Genomic DNA, 19,898 nt, shown 5'->3' with positions numbered 1-19,898 from the left:
CAATGTCAGTGTGGTGGACACACATGCGCGTAAATAACATTTAGCTAATAATAACAGACACTGACGGGTGGCGGATCGCGGATCGGTATGATATAATGGAGGATCGTTCGCTATAGCTAACATTTTCATCTAACTTCAACTATGCATCTCTCGTAGGAATGGTTATGGCTTTCTTACTCTTCCGCACTCCTGCACTCCTGCACGGCATACACCCATCAACGATTTTCCTCTGGGAACGGTAGTGCACTTTCTATTGGTCGCCAGGTGCGCTCTGTTTACATGTCGAATAATACTTATTGTAAAAAGGCGAAGAGACGGCGCGAATCATCAGTTCGCGCTGGACGCGGATGTTGGGATATCGCTGATTGCTAGCGCACACAGCCGTGGGGCCGGCTCTAGTTGTCGTCGCTGAAGGTGTGAACGATTTCGATCATGCTGGTCGAGGTACCGATCAACAGCCCGAGTATGGCTACGAGACCAATGACGCTGTTCTTCAGGATCATCCACAGCTTGGCCGAGCCTTGTCGCTGGTGCCAGTAGGTGCAGGTCTGGATGAGGGCCGGGAAGGCGATACCAAGCGCGGACAGGCAGAGAGCTCCGAACAGGGAAATGAACAGCTCCAGATTGGGAATGGCAACGGCAAGCAGGACTATATCATAAAAAAGTAGCCAGGTTACAAATGGATTCTCAAGGTGGTAAGATAATCGCTCGGGGGACTTACATGTGATCAACACGAGAACGGTCCGAGCAATGTACTCGTAGAACACACTCCGGGGAGAGTCTCCGAGGTTCTTCTTCAGATAGTCGTTCCAGGTAATATCGATCGCTACGTAGCACGCCAGCCCATGGGTAATGTAGATGGCAAAGGCCAGCATTCCCTTCACGCACTGCGCCAGACTAAACCGAGATGAAAGAGTACGTGATCAGATATTGAACCTTTTCAGGAGATATTCCACAAAATACTCACATCTCCTCCTCGGGCAGGTTCAGCGTAATCGATCCCTTGATGGCCGCCCCATAGTTCAGATATCCGAAGAATCCCATACCGACGTACAGCGCGACGATCAGTATCATGGCCTTGTTCAGCACGCCGAAGTTTCCTCCGAACTTTTTCGGCGTCTTCATCTCGTTTTCCAGCGGCAGGATCTGGAAGGGGAACACAGCGGGAATCCGTTGAAAGGGAAAGTGTCAACTGCTGACCGGCTGATGTCTTCATCGCGCAACGCACGCGCAGGTGGCGCAGTTTCGCACCCCCGCCCTTCCCCCCGCGCACTTACCACACCGATCGCCTCCAACGCAAACAGTACGGTGCCGAAGAAGAGCGCAAAGCCGCTCATGGTGCCAACCTTCTCGCGCTCGGCGAACGAGATCGGCTCGCGGAAGATGTAGTACAGGATGATGCCGAACGAGACGAGCGTGACGAAATTAGCGATCGTCGAGAAGGGTGCCAAGAATTTCAGATTTCTCACCTACCGGGTTGCCAGAGGGTAACGCAGCGAAATGGGAAGGAACAAGAAAAGAGGAATTTAGTACTTCGTTTTAGTACAGGCGGAAAGGGAAGGAGTTGGTGAGTGGGGGGTTGATGTATCTTACCCAATTAATCAAGATCAGTGGCAAGAGTATGATGAGCATGTACAGCCGCACGTCGGTGTCGACTTCGGTGTAGTAGTCGGCGATGGCTTTAATGTTAGTGGACACGAACACGACGTAGACGCAGCACGTGCCAAGCTGGTAGATCAGCAGAAAAACGTTCACGATGTGGCTATAATGCAGGGGAAGGAGAGAGTAAGAGAAGCGTTGTTACAAAAGACGTTCAAATCATTTTAAGGGTTTCATGTTACGTACATGATAACCTTGGACAGTGGCTTCAGTGCTTCCGGTCCCTCCAGAAGGGCGGCCTGCGTGACGGCGGGATAGTTGAGGCTTGGTACGCGCCTCCGCTTGCACAGCTCGAACTCGGCCTTGATCAGCAGGTGGATGCAGTAGGTGCAGAGCATGCCGATCAGCAACGTGCCGACGACGCCCACCGTCCAGCCGGCGTGATGGAAGGCGTTCGGCATGGCCAGGATGCCGGTACCGAGCGATCCCTTCAGCAGGTGAATCAGGGTCTCGTTGTTGCTCGTCGGGTGCTCCACTTGTCGGTGCAGATGCGGATCATAGTCCGCCTCCAGTCCGGGTTTCTTCTCCTGGATCTCCAGGCTGTACATGTTCGGGTCGATCGTCTTTGGCTGGGGTGGCTTTTTGCTGCAAACAAACAAAGGCGGAGAAACTCCCCACGGTAAGTCCCATTCCAAGGTTTGCTCCTTGACCGATTGTGCAACGACAACAAAACGGCCGTTTTCGCTGTCAGAAACAAAACAACTCACCCATTGATTCCCTCGTCGCCGACGAACGCCGTGTTGGTGTGGCCCTTGTCCGCCGTCATGGTTGTTGGGCTGGGTGGAAAATGAGTAGACCAGTGCAAAAACTAATTAGCGTCATCGGTACGGGTTGATTATCACCCATTATCGGGCGGTTGCGAGTCTAATGAAAGAGGAATGTTTCGACGCGGAGTTTTGCAGTGTGTTGCGGAGTTTTCGGGGATTTTCAAGACAGGGACAAACAAAAGAATTTGTGATGTTTTTGAGGGCGTAATGGAAAAGGTAAACATAATGCTGGGTAAAACCCCAAACTTTGGTGAGATGTTTTGTGTCCCTGTGTTGACACATTACCCTCCTACCGTTCCGATGGAGCTTACAGAGAGATCTCATACAGATTTTACAGTAAAGTTTGAGTTGTTGAGAGTAAAGTGAGTAAGCGCTCCATTGGCCCAATAAAACGTATCTTTACAACGCACAATTCTAGGGAACTGTCAACGATCATCAAGAGACTTATCTCATCTCCTTTATCTGAAATGTAAAACAGGTAGCCTCCGGTGATAAAATAATAAAATGATGTATTTAAACAGCCTTCGAAACGGTTGTGCATCCAATAAAAAATATTACGTTAATAAAGCTTTATCATTACGATTTTATAAATTTATCTCGGAATTTTCTGGATTTTTCTGGTCTATTTTAAACTGATTTGAGTGAGATCACGTAGGAACAATCTACTCTGCAACGAGTACATATTAAATGTGTTACTATGTAGAATTAAATTGATTTTTTTCTTTTGATCAAGTGTTACATTGTGCTAAATCTAACTAAATTAAACCCCATGTAATCAATGTAAACTAATAATAATATTGGTGTGCCGTGTTGAACTGATCGTATCAGAAAATTGCAGCTTCATGGTGGCAAGAAATTATCGTGTCAAGCTTTATCTAGCCGACACTCGAACAACGACATTGAACCGAACAACAACGCCAAGCTTTTTTTTCTACCGCTTTGTTTCTACCATCATTATCATCGAAACCGAAAACTTCATTATCTGATTGCCCGCTTGGGGGTGCGAGTGTCGTTTTTGAATGGATGCTGCGTAGATCCATATGGTTGGAATTAAAAAAAAACCAAAACACCCGCAAACCCCATCACGCACTCCATCTCATCAGACAAAACATATTGGATTTGTTATAATGGGCTCTAAATAAGGCCTCGGCCCTTTTTGAAGGTCAACCAGTTCGGGTGGCAATGCGTTGCTAACGGTGAGCATGACATGGGGTTCTGGTTCGATTTGCTTTTCCATCAACATATGACAAACGGTCTCCACCGGTAGATATTTTGCTAGTTCGATCCGGATGGTTAAATTGTCTACCTGTTCTTGCAACTTCATATGGGAACCGGTTAGCAAAGAGTGTGTGCTGGTGCTCGAACGATATGAAATACTTAAACCACTTCAGTCGACAGCCTTTTACGACTGCATGGATCAGACCAGGGGTTGGCACACATTTATCTACAGGGGCCAGATTGTAAATACATACCAACCGTGAGCCAGCTACTACGAATGATGTTTCAATGTTTTTATGCTGAAACATTTGTTATTCCAGTTAGAATAAAGTTTAACAAATTGATATACAATGTAAGATAGTACGTTTCGTTAGCCTGCCACTTTTTTTTTAATTTAACACGTTAAGCGCTACGTCGGCCCCGTGGGGCCGACAGTGTTCTTCCCCGTAAGCCGGCGTCGGTCTGCTCGGGCCGACAGAGCCCGTTGGGTAGGCCGGCGTTTCTACGAATCGCTGGCAGAACGGAAAGCAGTGCATTTTGGGCATAGCGCTTAACGTGTTAACAGAATTTATTTACCCACCATACTGATAAAATACATTGAAATCCAGTTTTATTTCATTAATATCTCTCCTATTTTCTACTTTTTTGTCATAACATTTTTTAAATGGTATTAATATTAGACATTTGGAACACAATGTTTTTCATACATTTAAATTAACATACTTGCAAATAATTTCTTAATAATAACTTCACTCTGTTTTTGGTAGCCTCAATTGTTTGCCACAACTATTATTATGAAAACCAATTTTAGCGATAGAACTTAAAAGTAGAATATAAGAAGTCGGATGTCAGTAATGTACTCACTTGCAGCATGAAAATTATGTTATTCAAATAGATAACCCAAAAATTTAACGAAAGATTGTTTCAATATGTAAGTTCCACTCAAATGTTCATGCCAGCCGGACTTTGCCTACCCCTGGACTAAATCGATAGGAAACGATCAACCCGCCGCCCAAAACCGGTTTGGGGGTTTTTCTATTTCTAAAGCCGTTAACGCCAGAGCAAAACGGCTCAATTTTCCGTGATACTAATGATTGGCCGCCCTCGCCCGAGCAACATCGGGTGACTTTGGGTTGCTAGCGATCGAAGGGCACGTGGCTGGGTGGTGCTAACACGGAACCCATCGCATCCGCTCCGCTCTCCGACCTTCGCGCACCACTGGGAGACGTAACGTGCAATTGAAACGACCTCATAACTCTACGAAGGTCCCCAACCCTGCACTGATTCGATAATCTCGGTTCAGTGGGTGAGGAAAAAGAGTTTCTTTTCTTTCGGTTAGCGATCACTAGACAACTCCGAACGGTGCTTGGAATTTCTAAACAAGCAATTGAATAATCACGCCCGACTTCGTTCTTGTGTAGGACGCGCTCACCGATCGTTCATCTTCCGCACTGCCGGAACTGGGGAAATGGAAATGTGGGGTTTCCTACGTTCTAAACAGCTGTGTGTCCATCGAACCACAGACCATACGTGGGCAAAGCGGAAGAGCAGCTCCACAAAACACCTAATTACCCACCGCTTGACAAACGAGAATGCAACGCACGCTGCAACCAATTGTAACGCTGACATTGACATTGCCCCGAGTCGGTCGCGCCGCACTGTCTCCGTAGTAATGTGGCCTCGGGTGGATCAAATGTAAAAATAATCAAATCTTCTAGCATGGCTGCTGTGCAACCTTGTACTACCATGCACGGCGTGCGCACTGTCGATCGTCCCCAAACGGTAGATTTGCACGTTTTAGCATAAATCAGCCGATGCTCGCACTGGGGAGGAGGTTCTATGCTAATATGAGACATTCCGTCGGGCTTTACTGCTCATCTGCGGATGATAATTAGAGCAATTTATTTTGCAATACAAATCAAGGGGTACAATTGCGGCAAAGTGACCTTTCTGGGAAGGGTGGACGTATTTAATGTTCTCGTTGCCGATGTTTGCAACTACAAGAAACGGTAGCGCCGACAGTTTTTAGCGTAAACACTTGCAGCAATGTTTGCCGATACGATTGTTTACGGCCAAGTGCATCGCAGTACAATGAAGAAAAATCAATAAATGGCCATGTGCTTCAAACATGTGTCCCTACATGTGGGGCCTGTGAAGTGGTGCAATCGGGAAAAGGCAACACTTCCGTTCCCGGCACAGAAGACTCGTCAAGTGGCTTGTTTCTTCTGTAAAACAATAGAAGAAAACAATGCGCACGCTTCACAGAAGAAATATAAACATTTGTTCAGCTCATCAGAAGTCACGTTACATTTTGAGTGGTTTATTTGTATAAAAAAAAACGATAAAACTAAACAATGCAACTAGAAACTTGAAATGAAAAAGTTGATATAATCTACCAAGTCATCCATTATTTATTGGTAGTTTTCAACGTGAATGTTTGAATGTAAAAGTACACCGATCTGTCACCAGTTTTGGCCGCATGTTGCAAGCGCGAAAAGTCATGACCGCAAAATGCAACTAAGTAACGCCGTCCCCAATATGCACCCCAGGATCCGTCAAGCCCACGGCATCCGCCAGCATGTGAAACCACGCTTGTGCCAATCTTCGCGGTTAGCGTTATGTGTTTACCTTTTTTTTTTGTGACAACCGGTTTCTTAGTTTGGTTTGGTTTTTCTGCTTTTTCGCTGCAAAATTCATCACACCAAATCAGTCAATATTTCGCCGCTTGCGAGCATACGAAGCGGGGCTTTGAGTTCGGTTTGTATCTCTTTGCGCGAACCCCAGGGGGTAATAATCATTCGTAAGTGGCCACCAATCAGACCAAGGCAAACCGAAGAGCGGTTCAAAAGGATACAGTAATTACCATACGGATTGCGGCAGAAAGAATAAACTGTTCAGCGGCAACTGATCACTTGGAAGTGATCAAAGTAAATAGCAGTAATATGTTTTTATTTGATATCTTTACTTCTCCGATAAATCAAGGTGAATGATGTTTGATGGCCGAGCAGACACATAACATCCACTCAACGTTCTTGCGTAGCATTTCTTTGCAATTCTCTTCATTTGGCATCCTGTTTGGGTCGTAAAGGCAAAAGAACAAGTCATTTGAAGAGCATAAAATGACGCAAAATTACCGAAATCCCTCGTGCGAAAAAACGAAAACGAAGACAAAAAACAAGCGGGCCGGCTTAGGGAAGCTCCTGCGCCATTACTTTCGCCGGGCGGACGAGACAAAACAGAAAAACCACCCTAAAAAACACGGTTTGGGTGTCGGTATCCGCTACGGGGAGGAGGGTGCCGATTGGGGGGGCGCTTTAATGGCAGGTGTCGCGATGGCCGATGAGGCGTGCAGCTCATAAATATGCATGAGCCGACCAAACATCGCCAACCGGCTCGAACCGGATCGACGAGTTCGGCGGATGAAAATTGATAAAAGTCTGCCGATCCGTTCGAGTGTGCCCCGCGGCAATTAATGGAGTCTGGTGGTGGTGAGGTCAGCCCCATTAGCCACCGGTGTTACAGCTATGCTGTGCCGTGTCTACTACGGTTTGCCGGTGGATCTCGTTTGGTTTGTTTTACTTTTATTTTGCACGGTTGACATGTCATGAAGCTTTTTCGGCACAACATCGATCACTTGTTAAACTTATGTTGCTGTAGTTCATGTTTTATAGTTTTAAGTTTCAAGCATTTTTAATTTAAAATACATAAAATTGTGTAATTTTTATTAAAGTATAAATTAAATAAATAAACAAATATCTCAACAAACCGCAACATTTGTTTTAAACATACACAAAATGATCAATTATTTACCAACTAAACACACTAAGCGTCCTTTTTCAAAAGTTTTTGTTGTTGCGAAATTCTCTTCTTTCGTGTCTTTATGTGTGTTGCAAATCCTGCTAGCTCCCAAATATTACCAACGATTCGCACCGAGCGGGGGCCATAAATTAATCCTGAGCCTTGAAATGGGTGCCTTGCAAAACACGATGAAAGTTGCAAGAAAAACAAGCAAAAAAAACCAACACGAGACGCTCCAAGGGGCAAAGTGGTTCCCCTTTGGCTAGACACGGATTATTATGGACCGATTTCGACATCTATCTTGGCCGACTACGCAGCAAAAACAGAGCTCAAAACCACCCAAGAAACGAAAGAGGGTTAGCGCAGAGTTTAGCGATGCTTCTTTCTTCTCCTGTTTCAAGTTTGTTCCTTTCTTTTGCGGAGTGTTGCTGCTACTGCGTCGTTGCTCATTCGTCGATGATGCTCATCATGATCGTGATGATGATGATGTTGATGACGGTTTGTCAATTTTTGCCAGTGTGGGAAAATTGGTGTCAATGGTGAGGAAGTTTCGTTCGGCTTCGACGTCGGCTGTCAGTTTTCAACGGGCGCATGCAGAAAAGTGCATCGTACGGACGACGAGCGTCTTCGACATGTTTGGATGAAACCGCAGCTCGAATGCTGCAGATCAAGATATCAAGCAAGAAATTTGGTTGGCATCGTTCACGCGCCGCCCGAGGGTATGACGTCGAAAAAGGGGCGAGGAAAGCGATAACTCTTTCAACACGCTCCCGTGTGTGTATGTATACCGTTGGGCGTTGTTCCGTCATCGTCCTTTTCTTTCATAATTTATGAGCCAAAAAATAATTTGCGTTTATTGCAGTTCAGGACGATGCATCAGGGCTTCGATATTTTTTTTAAATATGAAAATGTATTAATTTTGATTTAAAGCCTTCAAATTAACCACGCTGTTTGTCCAATAAATCAGAAAAAATATTTAAAAAAAACTCAAAATTGGTCATTACTATTACTGACAGCGTTCACAGTTTAGCGGAACCCTACGAAGAAATAAATCAATCTTTGAAGAGTTCTTTATCTTTATCAATAAGAAAAGCTCAAGTGAATGATCAAAGCACTTCAAGAGTTTGCCAGCGTGCACAGCACGAAACGATCTTCACGTGTGCTTAATTTGAGTGCCCAGTCGACTCACTTCTGGGCAATAAACCGGCCTGATTTATGTACTTCTACGTGGTTTGAAGGTAAAAAACGGCGATCGTGCCGAAACGTTGGTACACACCGTATCTTGAGACGTTCTACGTGCGTTTGGGACGACCGTTTAGGTATGTTTTTCCGATCTCCTTTATGCAGACGAAGAAATCAGGCAGAAGGTTAACCGACGGAGATATCCAGCAGGCAGAGAGACAGACAGATCTGTCTTCGGACCGGCTGCAAACTGAAGAGCACGCACGGGTGAAGATGAATGTTTTCCAAAGCCCAAGGTTAACCGGCATCGACCAGTTTGGCAGCGTCTGCAAAATCCGGCTGCCGGTGCCGGTTCGATGTTGTTCACTTCCTGAAGAGTGTCGTTGTCGAAGAAAACAACAATCACGTCACGATCTTATGTAGAACCCGTGAAGACATTCTTTATGGGTTGTTTTTATTGTGTTTGTGGACGCTTTAGTAAATGAACGTAAAGGTCTACAGAGAAACTATTATTCTGTTTTATTCATCCTAGCTTTGGATATATCATAGTTCTTTATTTATCCAATGAAGAAACCTCAAACTCCTTGCTATGTTTTGTTTCCTTATTTACATAGCTACCCCATCCGTGAGCATGGAAAATCCCAGCTCGTACATTTTTATCGACATTTCAACCAGAGTGAGAGCACAACTGCGCCTCAATAAGCTGCGATTATAAACGTTGGTTTACGGTGGAACAAAGCTGTTCGATTCTTGGTTCGAGATCGCACAGCGTCCCGCATCGAACGTGAAAGAAAACTGAAATTAACGCTAATAAGCTGTTTTTTCGCCTGAATGGGGGTTGTAGCTTTTCGGTTTTGTGTTGCCGTTTTGGCAAAAAACTTTCAGGGGCTTGTCGTCGGTTGTTTGTGTTGTGTAGCTTAAAATCCCCCGTCGAATAATACACGACTCGAGAGGAAACATAAAAACGGTAAAATGGCAGAAAAAAGGAAGACGAAAGGATTTGATTATCTACGCGCGGTGGATTGCATACACTCGGAGAGCTGACTTGGGGCACTTTCATTTCCACTGATAAGACGCAAGAGGTTAAAAACTCGGCCCGAAAGCGTTCAATGCGAAGGAAAGCACATAATTGGATATTTCTGAACCGTCATTTTGGGGAAGACGAAGATTTTACCAAAGCCTCGAAGGGGGTTATCTGGAAAATGTTTTTTGTATTAATTTTACGTGTTGTTCTATTTAAATTGCATGCAGTTCCTTTGCCAATGCCCTTACAAGGCAACCGAGGGTAGATAAAAGTGGACCGGTGTTGAGTAACGTCGCATTCGGGACCATTCACGTATAGGTTCTTGCATCAATAATCGGGTACTGGGAAATAATTTCGCAATATCCGACAACGCTCGTGGTTTGGAAGGGAAAGCCGTACTGTGTTTATATTACACCAACTACTTTGGCCCCAAAACGAAGGCACTTAATGTTTCAATAAACAAACTTTATAGTTTTCGAAGGCGGCCTGAAGGAGGCTCGAAACACATAAAACCAAGTTCGCGGACGGACGGTTGATGCAATCGGATGAAGGAATGAGTATGTTCGGCGGAAACGGGACCCACGGGAGGGAGGGGCAGGACGAAACAAACCTACAATCAACATGCAACGGCAGTAGCACCGGAATGGCGGCAGTTGGACGTACGCCCACCGACTTTCTTCAAACAAAAATTAATCCACCACGCTCGTTTGGCATTATTTGGCACGGCCGTCTTTGTCCTCTTCGCGTCTCGGGCGGGACACGGATATGGGCTTTATTATTGCCACTTGCTGCTCGAGCTGGTCGCAGTCAGCTGGTTACGCAGGCTTAACGTGCGCCCGTGGGAAGTCTGCCAAACGGGGAGCCGAAGCATGCATGGCGACCTTGCGTCGGTAATTCCCAGCGCCGGAGTGGGGCGGGTTTCCGTTGGGCTAGAGTCGACCGAACGGAACTGGTTTTTCGTGGGGTCTTTCCACTCCGTAGCCCAGAACCGGGGAAGGTGCGGTGTCTTAGGTCTAGTACAAAAGGCGCCGGTTAGAATGTCCCCCACTCCTAATGCTTCGAAACTGGAACGTGCTAGGATGTCTAACCTACGTCAAGATTTACGTAGATATTCAACTTAGAAATTTTTATGGCACAGTGCAAACTGTCGCTGATGTCAAGGAGTTCTTGTTTCAGATCTCCTGCTTACATTCATCAAATATCTGACGTTAACGAGGTCCTTGTCTTTGAAAAACCAGTTCGTAAAAAATTCATTCCATCATCGTCTCAGAACGACTGACACGAACGCTTAATAATCCTTGACGGTGTAACTGGTGTAAGATATAAAGGAATAACACCTCTTAAGGGCACGAATTTTGGGGAACAAATCATATGGCCGGCTATCAATCACAGTTTCACACCCCCTTTCCTTGGCCACCGCAAGCACCTTCGGTCGACATTCCCAGCGTTTTATTCAACGATTAATTCCCGAAGAATTGCGAACCAGTCGGATGCGATTAGCTTAGCGGCGCGGAGGTACGCCGGGTGGGTAATCGTTCGGAAGGAATGCTTATTTCTCACTTGGCACGCGCTGCCCCCGTGGCATGTGCCGCCCGTGCGATCGCTTGAAGGTTAATTATAAACACACGCCCAAAATTGGGACTGTTATTTTCGACCGTCGCAAAAAGGGGCTAAAGGGTGGCCAAGTCCGCGCCCAGCGTTCGGGTGCGACAACCTGACAAAGAAGTTCGTGGTGCGATCGTGTTTATTGGCGATCCAAAGCACGCAAAGCACGCTCCCTCGGGCGGTGGCCGGGGAATCCCGCCGGGCGACCCCGATCCGGAACGAAAGCTTTCGGTTCAGAGGTGGAGGGACGCTGGTGACGGTTTATCTTTGCATTGCGATCACGTCCCGCAAGGTCTCTTACAACTGTCCTCCCCTTTTACGATCCCCAAGTGAGGCAGTGGGGGGGAGCATATGCTGAGATGTTGGAAAAGTGTGAACTGCCGGGAACTGACTGACTGGGACATTCCGGCGATCAAACCGGTGTTGAAGAACATGCGATATTGGCAGGGTTTGTTTTTTATCGATCGCTTCGTTATTTGGGAAGTTGTTTTGGAATATCCCTTTGCCATCTTTCAACAACGACTCCTCAGTAATGAGCGGTGCCAACCGACGAACCGGTCGTTGTTGGTTTACCGGGGTTTTTCGTCCGCGATCGCCTTTTGGCAGACCAATATGTTATTCTTGCATTCCTGATTTACGTCAATCCGCCGCACGTAACATTCGAGGATCGGTTGGTCCATCCACCCCTTTCTCATCTTTCGCGCCAAGATAGCGCAGGAACGCGACCAATGAACTGAACCTCACTTGATCTATAAATAATTTTACTTCCAAAATTGGAACCCGCCGGTCAGGAACGGCGACTTGCTGATGGAAAATTTGTGGAAACTGTCTAACGAGGGAGGCAAATAAAATCGTTTGTTTACGGGTTCTGTACGGTACGGTGGAAACATCAATGATTTATCGCAAGATCCGCGGCGCACTTTGGAGTGGGATGATCCACTTTGTTATTTGCGTACTCTTTTCGGGTGATGTGTAATGTGTGATGAGCGAAATGTGAAACATGAGAGTTATTTTTAAACATACAATATCGGGAATTGGTTTCCAAAACACTTGGCGAGTGGCTTTTTTAGCAAGAAATGTGTATTCTATTGAATGTTACGTTTCTAAATTGTAAAATGGGAATGACAAACAGCTCATCGTTTTTTTTGTGCAGAACAACAAAACAACAAGCTGACTACGTACCCAACAAAAAATGTCTAGAGTTATGGTATTAGGCTTTCCAAGACATCAAATATTTATCTTTCTATCGTCGACTCAAATGAATTGTCATCTGTCTACCATTAGAATGATGGTACGAACTTAAAAACAAGTCTCATAGAAACAAGCTTAACTGTTTTCGGAAACTGACACGAACATTTGTATCTCAATGCTAAAAATAAAAGTGATCACTTCCGGCATAGTATTCGCTTTGATAGAGTAGTGTTTTCCGGTACGGTTAGGAAAAACCACAAAGGAGGAAATTAACGTTCATCACCGTTGGTGGTTGTTGATGAAAACATCACTTTTTGTGTCATCGTAGGAGTTGACAGCATTTCACACTTTTCTGGATTCAATTTGATAGATTTTAGTGTGTGTGGAAAGAAGATTTGGAATCCGAACCTCAAACGCCAACCACAACACGCTAGCTGCAATTGTTGACAACAACATTATTTGTTGATACAACGCTGCTGTAATTTGTACTCTGAGGTTCATGATGTTGTTACCGTCGCTGACAAACAGTTTGACAAGCATCACCGTCGGATGTTGCAAATGACATCAACAACCTAGTAATTCTATTCATGGTGCTATGAGTTGACATGCAAAGCAAGCGAAACTAGAAACACTTTCGCCCTTACTGGTAACCAGTTCCCGACCTACCATCACATGGATCGTCGATCGATAGCCTCCTTTGATTTTCGGTGGCATCACATCATATCACATCACGGCCATTCTTGACGGCACTTACCTTCTCTTAGCCTGGGCAATCGTTTCCACCGGTGATGATCCAATCCGTTGTCAGAGTGTCGATGCCGCGGGTGCACTCACACGCTTGAAAGCTTTTCTTTAAAATTTCGGCCGATTCGGTGCGGCGTTAAGAGGGTGACTTCAAAAATGGTCGATTTAAAACACACAAAAAATACCTTCGCGGCCGGTTACTTTGTAGTAAAATTTATATTGCTAAGGCTACCACACAAATACACACACTTGCGCGCCGGTAAAATATCCGATACACCTCACTGCACGAATTCGCTTCCGTTACGGGCGTATAAATTATTATTTTTCCTTCGTTATTTTTTCCATAAAATAGTACACGATTAGAGACCTGTCGGAGACACGGGTCGGTGGTGCGTGGCTTGAGTTGACTTCTTGTCGGTGTGTAGGCTGTTGTTTGTTTTTCCTTAGTTTGACCCTCCGCTCGCGTTAGCTCAGGAAAAATAAAATAAAATATTTGATCCAAAACAGTATCGTAACGAAAAAGTCGCTCAACTCAGCTGTGTCACGTTCGAAGCGTGACGGTCGCGGTGGGTCGGAGTGGCGATAGTGGTGGTGGTGGGCGATCGTCGAAAAATAGTCCTCGCTTAGAAGCCAACGACATTGACACTGACGCACTGACAGGTGACCGGGTTGGTACACGACACCGAAAAAGACGAATCCTGGCGGTTTACAGGCGAAAAATAGAAGCTTTAACACTTGAATTGTAGCCGACACAAGCTCAAAATAGTTGCAGGATACTGTGATCGGTTCACGGTGACCGTTTACATCGCCTAGTTGATTGTTTCTAGTACGCTGGCGATCGACGACTCGTTACTTCTCACCGACGAACAAAGAACACAAGAACACGCAATCGCCGAGTCCTTTTAGAAGCTCAGCAAACTCGCAGTAAATTACACACAAGGGAGCCTTGAAACTCGTTCATACAGCAGCCAAAGCTAGACGTGTACTAAAAGCACCTAGTTGCCCTCCTATGGCTGTTGCAAACTACGTACACGCAGAGGCGGTCGACGACAACAACTGATCGGAGCAGTGGAAGACGCTCAACTAAAACCCGACGCCCGAAACGCGAATGCTAGTAGACGGACGTGGTTGCATTGACGCGGCGCCTCCACCCGGTACCAATACTAGCGTGCCGTGGAAGCTGTCGGTGCCGGCCCGTACCTGGGGAGCTTGCCGATTGGGGGCTCGAAAGGGACGGAGCGTTGTTCCGAGTGAGCAGGAAGCAATCTCTTGATCACACACAGATGGCGACCGTGAGGATCGTTTGAAAAACTGCCAGCACGCGGATCGGTGTCGAGTGCATGTGTTGCAGAAAATCAGCGAATATGCAGCGGAAAGCGGGCCAAAATGATGCAAATTTTGATGATTCCTCGCGTGTCGTCTGTGTCTGCGTGAGGCGTGAGATATAAAGGGTAGCGATGTAGTGTTTTCGCTCTCCTTGACACTCTCTAGCATGCGATAAGATACTGTCTCATCTAGAGATGTGCTGTAGACAGGTGAGTTTGATAACGTGTGTTCAAATTGATAAAACTTTGTGCAGCACCATAAGTACCCGTCGGTTCATTTAATCATCCTGCCTCGGCTAGAGGACCAATCATTGATAAGGAAAAATCATGCTGGAATCAAGAATCACTTCCGATAACCCCAGCAGTATCCCTTTATCGGAAAAAAATGAAATTTTCTGAAGTGTAGCTCTTGAGATAAACTATCAACGATTGTTGCAATCTTGTATTAGTCTCAATAATCACTTCCACCCGCTGTCGATATAAGTTGAAGAGATATTAAAAGTAGTGAAAATTTATGATTCTATTTCGTAGCCATTGAGTTTTATTGTAAACTCCAATTTTTAGATTTTTAAATTTACTATTACAAATGCAATTTATAATGCCAATGCTGGAAATTGTATGCTTGATAGCACAATTTCTTCATGGTAACAATTTCAAAAATCCTTCATCAAGCTATTGGATTAACCAGAAGTCCTTGGTGTGCCTTCTGGATCTTGTGAATAGGTCATGATCAATTGAAAGGTTTCTTGATGGGATCAAGGGAATGTTGGAACCGGTCTTTCGGGACCCCCACGAACGCTCGTTCAAATCATTCAATTTATTTTCGTTGGCACCCAAGACAAGCGGGTGTCCATCTCTTCTGCATCCTTGAAACCCATCAACGTCGATGCTCCTCGACGGTAAGTGTGATAACTCAAAAATGAGCTTTCATGATGCTCCTCCTCCAGTGGTGATGGTCACGCACAATTCCAACCTCAGCAGCGTGACACGACCAACGTTAGCCTTTCGAAGGACATCGGTGTGAATCAAACGCACCATCAACCCTGGCTAAAATCATTGTCAATGCGATGGACTATCTCTGGCCGGCGTGAAGGGCAAATGTAGAAATTAAAAAAAAAAAAAAAACAGATAAAAACAAGCCCATGACAAATCTGTGCCGTGATCGGAATTTGCATTTTAGATTCACGCGTGTCCGGAAACTGCCGGCTCGTGGTTTGGTAATGAAGGCGATCGCATTGCCAATTCGCTCTTCCAAAGCCGTGTTCCATGACATCATGACGACAAGGCGGAGGACAATTATAATCGGGCAACGCGGGCAGGTGACATTTTCATTTTACGACCCACATCGGAGCAGGAGGAAGTCGTCATTTAGCAGAGATCATCCTTACAGCACGTGCACACGTTGTTAACTTCCTGTGGATATGTAGGTGAGTATGGAGATTTGTTTAGAAATTAGCTTTAAAATTTCTCTTAATGAGCATTTAATGAATGCAAGTGTAGTTTAAATTCTTTATAACGAACGAAGTGCATCAATTGCATAATTTTTGCGTTTGCATCAAAAGTGGTAAGTCAAACGCATAGCGAATACTCGCGTAGGTGAACTCGGGCGCATCAAAATGTAGCACGCCGCAATTGGCAAGTCTCAAGCCCATCGAATTAAGCCTCATTTATGTTCCAAATATATCCAGCACAATATGCGCAGCGTCCAAGCGTTCGGACCGGAATGTCCCTGAGGGCGAAAATGTTTCTTGTCAATTGAGGATAAGTACGCCAATCTTAACGTTGTATCCATTCCGACGCGGTGGGAACATAAAAATTTGGGGATAAGTAGGATTTCCTTTTCGCGCCCGTGGGCTTACACCCTGGACGTGGTTCTGTGCAGATAACAAGATTGAAACCGTTTATCTCATGAATTTTGTGCAATTTATGGGAACCGTGGCAAGATGTACCCTTACCGTCACGAAGTCCTTGGAGCTCAGGCGGAACAAATGGATTAGACTCTCAGGGTTGTCTTACTCGGGGGAACGCTGTTGTCTTGGATCTGGTAGGATGGGACTATCGTCAACAGAGCTAAATTTATATCGTTAACACAACTATCCCTGGCCAATTTCGCATTTTACCGGATTATTGTTCAATTCCAGTGCCATTGTGTGAAGGCGAGTGTTGAACTTTGCAACCGGATATGGTTGACTCCGGTTCCACTCGCTAGATCGCGTATTCGGTTCTATTTACGCCTTTATTCATCCCGGATACACGTGCTGCCGGTACGACTTCAGAAACAACGGTACACAATCTGCACAATGGACCACCCGCCATACGAGATGCCTAACTCCAGCTGTTAAACGTTCTGTAATTATGCTGGACGGGATTTTCTATTGTGAGCTTGAAGGCTGCAAATGGTCGTCTAGGCGCTCGGTTGAAGTTATTTTGTGTATGAAAAAAGGTACACCTTATCTCGTCAATCTTACTCCGTAAAGCACCTGGTCCCATAGACTACACCACCGTCCATTTGCAATGGGTCCAATCAAATCTCACCCTGTTGATAAACAGAAACAGCTCCATCAGCTCTCCAATCGGTTCACCCGGTCGACTCCACCCATAGACCAAGCGCGGGAGAACTTTGGTCCATGCGAGTCCGTGGGTTTTGAGTGGCAATTTAAAATTCAAATTTCAAATCACCACCAAACCAGAGAGAGGGATCTGGTCTAGAGTGGTTGGCGGGGGCGAGTAGGTTTAGAACTAGATTCTAAAGGTTCCGCCTGCTCGGCGGGTAAACCCCACCCGGTTGCCACAGTCGCACGGGAGCAAACGGGAGGTCCATTTGCATTTGCACACTCCGATCATCGGGTGAACGTCATCGGTGTAACGTTATAGAGTTGTTGGAGGCACCCTAGCCGCAAAACAGCTGACTTGCAATGGACGAAGGGCGTTGCGGAGTGCATTTATTCAATTCTTTTCAACCACCAATTTGCAATATGGAGATTAGTATCATTGTTGCTCAGTGTACCTGGAAGTCAGTTGTCCAGGCTGCACGATCAATGGCCATTCAGTGGCATTTAGCAACTCCCGGATCGAACGAAAATATATGCTTTACCATGTTTGATTAATTTGTCGCTACGATTAAATGTTGTCCGGTGGGAATTATTTCACTGTTATTGATTCTGGGTAGATAGGTGGTCCTGCAACAGGTTTTGCATTTACGACAAACCAGTGTGGAGTTACGACTAACCAATACATTGAATAAAAGATCCGTTATATTTTGAACATAAATCAAACCCTATCAACATAGTGCAATAGAATTAATAAGCTTCAATCGTTGATGACTGTCCATTTCTTCTCCTTCTTGGCGTAACGATCTTGTTGGTCATGCCTGTCCCCTGAAGGGGTCTTGCAAGACTTTTTCCCTTTGAGTACGTGGATAGTCAGTCCTCTCATATAGGGAAAGGTCCGGTCTCGGTTGGGATTCGAACCGACGCCATCGAGGTGGTGAGGCCTGACTCTAATGGGCCGATTTTCTAAACGGCGCTACCGTTCGGCTGCCGCGGATCCCCCGCGACTCTCAATTTATTAACAATATTGATTAAATAGATTATTTCATTCTAAATTCGTAGTTATCCAACTAAAATTAATTTCAATTTGTTTATGGTCCTTCCAAACCGGAGCATCCCGAAGCAAAGCGAAGTGGTAAGCAATAATTTAGCTTTAATTCAATTGAGTCCGAATCTCGATCGGGGTCCACCAAAATTTGCCAACCTGCCAACACCACGACATAACGGCGCAATAAATGTCAACTAGTCCGAATTGAAATTCATTGTTCTGAGTGAAAGCCGCGATGCTTGATGAATAAATTCCATTCCACCGAAAGAATGCGATTTCATTCATAAAACCTACACACCGCACCTTTCGTACCCCCACACGTGCTGCTAACAAAAAATAGTATGTTCCAACCGACACCAGAACGAGGTGATTTCGACGGTTCCGTCACTGCCCACCCCCTTGCAACCGATCCCACGTTAATAGGTTGTTTGCTCTTGAAAATGAATGATCATCATCAACCGACAAAAAATGGGTGGTGGTTCGCTGGGACGGGGGATGGCACAACTCGAACAACGAATCCCGTCATCGTTCTAATACGCTAACGAAATTCAACGGAACAATAAATATGTCCCCGCACTCGGTGGCGACGAGGATCGTGCCGACTATCCGGTGGCAACGGGTGATCAAATTTCCCGGTTAAAAGACAATTTGCAAACGCACTGAAAAATCTCACCACCAAGCTCCGATTACCACTCGTCCCATGCTGTCCGCTTCCTGGAGGATACAGCTGCTTCAATGGGGTATGTTTGTATGAGTAAAGGAAGGGGTAGCGTGCTGCGCATACATTTATGGTCCCTCGCACAACCCTTCCGAAGCGCAAAGAATGGACTCTCGTTGACGAAAACTGGACGGACCCCAAACGTGCGCGATCAGTCGAGCCTCGACTGTGCGTCGTTTCGGACACAATCACTCAGTGAATTTCCAGTTCGAATTTTGTCTCGCTTTTGCGTTGTTTCGTTCGCGATCGATTTCCGTTCGGCAGAAGGATAGTGGATCCCTCGGCAGCGTTGTTGATGTGTGTGTGGAAAATCTCCAAATTACTTTTGGAGGCTCGTCATCGAAGTGAAATTTGTCCTTCAGCGTGTGGCTTGTGTGGTGAAAGGTTGGCTGAAATTAAATCAATAACTGCAGACGCGGTTCACCAAATTCCAAGGTGAGTACACGCTGAAATGTAACGTGAATGTATGCAAATTTGAAGTGGTACCAAAATAGATGAAAAGTTGTCCATCTCTCGAGTACGTGTGCAAGAGGCGCTATGCAAAAATGGTACCGCTGAAAGAAATCACGTGGCGTTCGTCGAGTGCAGTGAAGAATAGTAAACATGCAGAAAGGGTGCACGTTTCTAAAACCATCTGCCGTTTGCAACAGCCCGGAGACATTCATTCATTCCTCACTGGTGCTGGACCCACGGCGAGCGAAGTCTTGGGGATCGCGGATACTCGCTGCTCATGAACTGAACCTTGAGCGAGCTTTGAACGTTTCAAGCACACGAGGCAACCGTAGACTGAATGGCGTTCATTGCTAACGAGCTGCCGGGGAAAAGGTGCTAGAGTCGTTTGCCGAATCCGTGTTATCGGGGCAAGGTTAGAGAGGGCTGTTGTATGCCGGGTGGAGTGGAAATTTCCGACCGAAATTAGGTTGACTTCCGAAACGATGAAACGAGTTCCGTTGGAACGGTTGAAGATTGTAAAGGAGCCACTGGGTAATAAAGGAATAAATATTTGTTTTTGCTGAACAGATCCGAGTGTTTTCAGGTGGTACATCCAATGATGTTACATTCCGATAAAG

The 19,898-nt window shown here is 45.7% G+C and overlaps 1 protein-coding gene across 1 annotated transcript; it reads right to left on the bottom strand.

Annotated features, from left to right (window-relative positions):
• Positions 1 to 213: 213 nt before the first annotated feature.
• On the bottom strand, positions 214 to 13,770 carry LOC131282987 (proton-coupled amino acid transporter-like protein CG1139). Its single transcript, XM_058312546.1, has 8 exons — positions 13,199 to 13,770; positions 2,367 to 2,435; positions 1,846 to 2,244; positions 1,594 to 1,762; positions 1,278 to 1,469; positions 968 to 1,146; positions 722 to 897; positions 214 to 649 (listed from the first exon to the last, which is right to left on the bottom strand). The coding sequence occupies exons 2-8, from the start codon at positions 2,423 to 2,425 to the stop codon at positions 396 to 398; spliced, it is 1,428 nt and encodes a 475-aa protein (XP_058168529.1). The 5' UTR covers positions 2,426 to 2,435; positions 13,199 to 13,770; the 3' UTR covers positions 214 to 395.
• Positions 13,771 to 19,898: the final 6,128 nt, after the last annotated feature.

Source organism: Anopheles ziemanni, chromosome 2 (genome assembly GCF_943734765.1).
Source record: "Anopheles ziemanni chromosome 2, idAnoZiCoDA_A2_x.2, whole genome shotgun sequence".
NCBI lineage: Eukaryota > Metazoa > Arthropoda > Insecta > Diptera > Culicidae > Anopheles > Anopheles ziemanni.
Note: the sequence above shows the minus strand (reverse complement) of the source record. Positions and strands in the feature narration are given on the sequence as shown.

Excerpts from the sequence above, each read along its gene's own strand:
- LOC131282987 (XM_058312546.1), bottom strand. The coding sequence starts at position 2,425 with ATGACGGCGGACAAGGGCCACACCAACACGGCGTTCGTCGGCGACGAG. Across the intron at positions 1,470-1,593 it reads CACTGATCTTGATTAATTGG|GTGAGAAATCTGAAATTCTT; the intron begins GTAAGATACATC and ends GCAACCCGGTAG. Across the intron at positions 650-721 it reads CGTTCTCGTGTTGATCACAT|TCCTGCTTGCCGTTGCCATT; the intron begins GTAAGTCCCCCG and ends TTTATGATATAG.